Source organism: Sclerotinia sclerotiorum, genomic scaffold (assembly GCF_000146945.2).
Source record: "Sclerotinia sclerotiorum 1980 UF-70 scaffold_13 genomic scaffold, whole genome shotgun sequence".
NCBI lineage: Eukaryota > Fungi > Ascomycota > Leotiomycetes > Helotiales > Sclerotiniaceae > Sclerotinia > Sclerotinia sclerotiorum.
In genome coordinates this window covers 1,212,302-1,219,057 of record NW_001820823.1, presented here as the reverse complement: position 1 = coordinate 1,219,057, position 6,756 = coordinate 1,212,302, and the positions used below count along the sequence as shown (strand labels likewise).

General features: G+C 38.5%; 3 protein-coding genes across 3 annotated transcripts; 1 reads left to right on the top strand and 2 right to left on the bottom strand.

Annotated features, from left to right (window-relative positions):
• Positions 1–2,685: 2,685 nt before the first annotated feature.
• Positions 2,686–3,157, bottom strand: SS1G_09609 (histone H4; the record flags this gene model as incomplete). The annotated part of the gene is made up of 3 exons (XM_001589837.1): positions 2,686–2,849; positions 2,902–3,039; positions 3,148–3,157. 3 exons carry the CDS (start codon positions 3,155–3,157, stop codon positions 2,686–2,688), a joined length of 312 nt encoding a protein of 103 aa, XP_001589887.1.
• A 1,175-nt stretch (positions 3,158–4,332) lies between these two features.
• SS1G_09608 (histone H3) lies at positions 4,333–4,950 on the top strand (the record flags this gene model as incomplete). The annotated part of the gene is made up of 3 exons (XM_001589836.1): positions 4,333–4,357; positions 4,516–4,612; positions 4,662–4,950. The coding sequence occupies 3 exons, from the start codon at positions 4,333–4,335 to the stop codon at positions 4,948–4,950; spliced, it is 411 nt and encodes a 136-aa protein (XP_001589886.1).
• Positions 4,951–5,531: 581 nt separating this feature from the next.
• Positions 5,532–5,921, bottom strand: SS1G_09607 (hypothetical protein; the record flags this gene model as incomplete). The annotated part of the gene is made up of 2 exons (XM_001589835.1): positions 5,532–5,787; positions 5,845–5,921. 2 exons carry the CDS (start codon positions 5,919–5,921, stop codon positions 5,532–5,534), a joined length of 333 nt encoding a protein of 110 aa, XP_001589885.1.
• Between the last annotated feature and the right edge of the window lie 835 nt (positions 5,922–6,756).

Sequence of the window (6,756 nt, the reverse complement as noted above, 5' to 3'; positions counted from 1 at the left end):
TCTAGCCTGTTTAGGTAACCGTATTACTAATCACGACACGTGTCCTGTACCGGTAACTTCTATTCCTTTTAACATTTATTAATATTTTTTAAACTTTATAAAATTTAAAAATTTTAATGTTTTGATTAAATAACTATTTATAAATCATTTTTATAAATAATTCAATTTATTTGATAAATTTTGATTTAAAACCTTTAAAAAAATCATATAGTCTATTTTTAATTATTTTCATAAAAAATTACTCAAAATTTTAAAGATTTTTTAAACTTGTATATAAATCTTATTATCAGCTTGCCAACACTAAAACTGTCACGATTCACCATCACGTCGGACAAGTAGGGATCACGTGATGGAGCCTGCAGGAGCCTGGAGGAGCCTATGCTCCTGGAAAGGACCAGTATATAAACATTCATTATTTTCATAGTATAGGAGCTTCGTGCTCAACTTAGTTATCAATTAGTTTACTTACATTCTACTTGATCTAGTAACGAATTCACTTCCAAGTGAATACCAGTGATAAAGCCTTAACTGTTACGACGGGCTACACAACTACCAAGGCACGTGATCACAAATGATCAGTAATGATCATTAGGGATCACTAAGGATCACGATATAGATGATCACTAATGATCATGAAGGATCACTAGTAATCATGGAAGCATGAAGGACTATATAATCAAGATGGATTTCCTTTGTATAGAGCTTCGTGCTCAAGATCAATCATTTAGTATATCCTACTATTAGTTACGAATTGCATATCATTATTGTCATTACTTAAGTCCCTGCTTGACGCCTAGTTATAAACCACCTCGAGAGCCTAGAGCACTTCCACGTGATCTAGACGGCAAACCTCGTAACATTAACCCACAACTACCAGCCCGATGAAACCTTAGGCAGCCTCTGCCTCCAGTACAGTATCGTTACACCTGGTATAAATAAATTATTTTTTTTGAATTTATAAATCTTATTGAAATCAATTACAAAAAATATAAAATTTTCAAAATATATTTATAATTATATAATAAATATATAATACAAATCTAATCAAATTATATTTGTTTTTTATAAAGTTATTAATAAATGAAAATAATGATTTCTTTTTTCAAAAAATAATTCAAAAGAGAAGTAGTCCAAAAAGAGAGTACTAACTAGACTTATTGATTAGAAATACTAATTATAATTGTGACGGAAATCCCTGCTTTCCTCCCACCTTTATTATATAAGAAACCTCAGGTACATTAACCATGTCCACACATGATACGATTACTCGAGATTAGTATGCGATTTAGGTGACCTGAGGATCAGATCCGGACAAGTACTAGGTATCAATGGTTATCGGTAAAGTAAGATCATTGGAGGAATAAATATGACTTCTTTTTGCCTAGCCATTGCGGCTAGGCCATTCATTTGTGTATATATAGAGTAGCTATCCCCATCTACAGGTGCTCTTCACCTGTAGATTCTAAGTTAAATACAATTGCTGGTCTATAAACACCCTTTTGGTCACAATAATTGATTTAAATATATCCGAATTAATATATTGAGATAAATATAATATATCATCATTTATATTTAAATTTAAATCAGATGTCAGCCTTATAGCCTCTAAGATCCTACTAAGATTCATTAGAAAGTAGATCAGAATACCTTTAATCATCATCTAGATATTTTCCAAGGTATCAATAATGATTTATAAGCTCAAAAAAAAGAGATCATACCTAAAATCACAATACCATTTATATCGAGATATTGGCTTGATGTCCGTCAAGAATAGAAAACAGTATGAAGTTGTTCTACCTTAGTGCATCCCTAGGTAGCACCTTATTACAAGCACGAAACAGAAATTGTGTGCGAAGGATAGCAACTCAAGCTTAAAGGAACAGGCACATATGGCTGGACTAGAAGGTCAAGTTTTGGCTTGTGGTAGATATACATACTGAAGCATCAATCTGAGTGGTTATGACCACGGATAAAAGTCACATTTATCGCCAGGTGATGTTCATCGAGATCAGGCATCGTGTTGGTGATAAGAACGGAATGAGAATGGTGATACACATACAAAAGTTAATGAAGGATGGAGGATTAACGTAGTAAGGATGTGGTATTGATATCTAAAAATGAAAATACCATGGGCACACGCTGTTATTCAAAGAACCCAGATGAGAAACATAGACTGTTAGAGAATCATTCCTCTAAATAGAAGTCTGAGAACATCAACGAGATTACACATTGTACCGGGACCTTTGTAGACTTTTGTAACTGGGTAGAATTTGCTTCACCAAGAACATCAGCTGTCATCTAGGTATGTAAAGATGACAATGAAGTCTGGAATGGAGTCGTGGACAGAAATTGAAGGCGGTGACACGGGACATGTGAGAAAGGAAGAAAATTGGCACCACCAAGGATATCGCGTTAGCCAAATGGGGCGCTAGACAACAACATTTAAGAGACGCGTTCAATGCAAAGCAAGAGGATAACAGTAGATTATGAAGATGAAGAATTGTTTGTGTTGATGGTTTTGATTATCTCATGGACCAACCATGCCGGAATACCCCAATATCCTTATGATACAATAAACACCTGAAAGCAAAGACCCATTCCCGTAACACACCCATCTTCCGACACAACAAGTCGAGGAAGAAAATTCATAATAGACGTAGAAAAGAACCGTAAACATGCAACCATTTAACCACCGAAACCGTAGAGAGTACGTCCTTGGCGCTTGAGTGCGTAAACAACGTCGAGGGATGTAACCGTCTTTCTCTTGGCGTGCTCAGTGTAGGTGACTGCGTCGCGGATGACACCCTCCAAGAAGGTCTTCAGAACACCACGGGTTTCCTCGTAGATCACTAAGTGAGGAGGTTAGACGCGTTATGAGAGGTGCGAGAAGTGGTAACTTACTAGCCGAGATACGCTTGACACCACCACGACGGGCGAGACGTCTGATAGCTGGCTTAGTTATGCCTTGGATGTTGTCTCTCAAAATCTTGCGATGACGCTTAGCACCACCCTTTCCGAGACCCTTGCCACCCTTTCCGCCTGTAAAGAAGACGCGTTAGTAAATTGGACGCGACGAGATGTAGAAGGCATGGATCCAACTGAATGACGGTGAGAGGTAAGGCAGAGGGTGGGGAAGAGGATACTTACGTCCAGTCATGATGAATGTGGGTTATTAAAGAAGATTGCGTTTGGGGATATTGGTATTTGTTTTTGGAAGTCTTGTTACAGTGTTGTAGAGAATAGAGTAACTTTGATAATAAGAGTCAATATTTGGGAAGAAGTTCTGTAGCTCTTATCAAGAGATGCACTAACGGCCCTTCCGCATCACCACGCTAAAACCAAAAGACGCTAATACTAATCGGAATTAAAATCAACACGAGTCCACCCAGATTGGTAAGCACAATATCAAATTATGATTGGTCAAACGAGGAAAAGTAGGAACGACCGATTAATATAATAATTTGATAAGGGCGAAGGAAAAGAAAACAAGGCTGCAGGATAGAGGGAGGAGGTGCTACTGTGCTAGACACAAGTTGAACTGGGGATATGGACTGGAAAAAGGGTTATATTGTAGTAGACCTTGTTTATAGCCAGGTAGAGTATTCATCAGGTATTATAGGCACTAGGTATCTAGGTAGGTAGGTAGGTAGGTAGAGTGTTATTTTACATGTTCCTTTCAGCAGCTCATCTCAGCCTAGGATGGATCAAAAGCTAGAATGATACTGTACCAAGTAGCCTTCGAAAATCATTCATCAATAAAATTATATTATTATTATTATTATTCTTCATCAATGAACGATAAGTAGAAGAATGTACCGCATCCAGCTAGGACTGTAGTATTACCAGGTCACTTCCCTTTTACTTTAATATCTAAATTCTAAATCCAAATATATATTCTCTAATTTTTTATTATTATTTCCCCAGTATTTTCCAAACTTTCTTCTCCGAATCAGGTTGGGCTTGGCTGGGTAGTTGCATGTGTGATTGCTGATCCTTGTTTGGAAAAATATCCACTTTGTGGCCCTCTTAAAATGTGAAATGAATTCTGATTGGTCGGTTAACTTTGAAAACAAAAGTTCACTTTTTCGAGCGATTTGAACAACTCAAAACTTCCTCTTTCCCATAGATTACACTAGCGTATTTTTTTTCCAAAGCACAGCCAAATCAATCACTCGCTAGCGTACTTTCGGATACAAATAATCGCCTTCGCCCATTTCAATCTCTTTCCTTCTACATCATACAACCACAACTTCCATATCCACTTCAATAATTTCATCAATCCACAACAACCACATTACAATTCCATTAAATCATCAATAGAAATTATCAACAATGGCTCGTACCAAGCAAACTGCCCGTAAGTTATTTTTTCCATCTGTACTATTTCGTTACAATCAATACCTCGTCACGTCGTTCGGTCGCAAAACATTGCGACCGGTAGCTATTTTCCAACGACGCGACCTTTACCCCACCACAACACAACACAGCTTGATCATCGTTGCTAATACTCTATAGGTAAATCTACTGGTGGTAAGGCACCAAGAAAGCAACTTGCTTCCAAGGCTGCCCGTAAGAGTGCTCCTTCTACTGGAGGTGTCAAGAAGCCCCACAGGTAATTTCTCACTTTCTTTTTTGCTTCAACAATTGCTGACTCTTCCAAGATATAAGCCAGGAACTGTCGCTCTCCGTGAGATCCGTCGTTACCAAAAGTCGACCGAGCTCTTGATCCGAAAGCTTCCTTTCCAACGTCTTGTTCGTGAAATCGCCCAAGACTTCAAGTCCGACCTCCGTTTCCAATCTTCCGCTATTGGTGCTCTCCAAGAGTCCGTCGAGGCCTACCTCGTTTCCCTCTTCGAAGACACCAACTTGTGTGCCATCCACGCCAAGCGTGTCACCATCCAATCTAAGGACATCCAACTCGCCCGTCGTCTCCGTGGCGAGCGTGGTTAAATTTGGGTTTCTTTTTTGACTTCTCGATGTCTTCAGCTTGAAAGCGCTTCGGCTTTAGGTCGATTGACAATGGCGATGGATCGGGTGGATGATAATGCTTTGGGGGTATCTTACAAGGGTTTTACGGCATGGAGTTCAATTTCATTTTATGGGGGGACCTGCGTTCTTACAGGCTGTACATTATTCAGCCAGCGATGGTGCGCTGAGCTAATGACAACAGATAACAATTACGATTCGTTATCAATCTTTTAAAGATACATTCTTATTTCGTTCACTGTGACGTGACTCAAGTATCTTCAGGAGTTAATTCTATCCTTCATTTCTACATTAAGCCATTGGCATTTTCCTTTCATCGATCTGCTGATCAATCAGAACAGCAATAGATGCATTGCTTGCTCCAGATACCATTTGTGATACATCTTGAGGAAGAGAAGCATGGAATTGTTCCTTTTGCTCCTCATGCTATCTCGTCAGAGCATTGCTTAGCCTTTCCAGTTCATACTTCACTAACCTTCTTATAAGACATTCACTATTTGGGAAAAGCGCAGTATGCATCCGACTCTTAATAGAGAAGATGGATATCATTCTTCATCTTCTATATCCATGATAGAGATGGACTCTTCATGCATCAGATAACAAGATGAACCGTTATTCGATGTTTTGTCTTCTGAGAGTTGGAAAATACGAGTCTCTCCAAGAAGGTTTCCAGTCTGGCTGGACATAAGAATCACGAGGAGATTCGGAATCTGATGCATATGCGAATGTCGACTTTCCTTAATGCTCAAAGTCATATACTTCATTAGCCTACCATAACGGATTTGTTTATAGTAAATCACCCTGGAACACCAGACATATCAGGTTATCTTTCCAAGTTCTCATCTGAATGGCACTTACTTTATATGAGCATACATTCGACACTGAAAAGCAACTGACATTTGCGGAGCTGATAGGCAGTGATATTTGTGTTTCATGTCATTGCAGGTGCCCTACTCCGAATCAATTATCCACTAATCTTAGTTTGAATGTTACGTGATGGCTTTTGGATGCTTCTGCGGGCTTGATTCTCCATCGATTATTTCAAAATCCTATATGTATTCACATATTCAAGGTGCTTTGAGTCGTGGAATATAGATTCAAACAAGCACATGTTACACCATCATGAACTGTGCGTGATGTAAGTAACTGAGAAATGAGAGAATATCACACAGAATCTTGTATTCAAAATACAATATCCAAACTGTAAGACAATGTAAAAATGTAATCTTGGGTGAAAAATCTTGCTGAATACTCGTATGCGTACTAGGTATTGAGGTGGGTGAGTTAAATCAGATGTGGGGAACTGCCACGGTTGATTGTTACTCGAGTAGAGAATGAAAGAATGGATAATTAATTACTAGATATACCTCATCTCTTTTCACATTGCAATAATTTAAATTTCTCAAGAACCAACATGTACAGAGTCCAAGAATCAAGAATACGGACATAATAAACATCGCGTCGAGTTTAAATGCGATATATACAATATACAGGTACACTATATAATAGGTATCTCTAGGTACACTCCTTTCCCAAAAGGCCTGAAGCTGACTGCAGTACGGATACCGGTGCCGCTTTTGACCCCTACGACAATTTTACTTCAACCTCGAATCTACAAACAACCATTTTCGATCAGCAACATCAACAGCACCAGCAGTGCTGCCTCTTCAAAGATGAAGTTCAATATTGAGTACGTTTTCATGAATCCCATAGCATAGCATAGCAAAGAAATAATTACTTGAACTGATGGAGGCGCTAGTGATTTGCCAG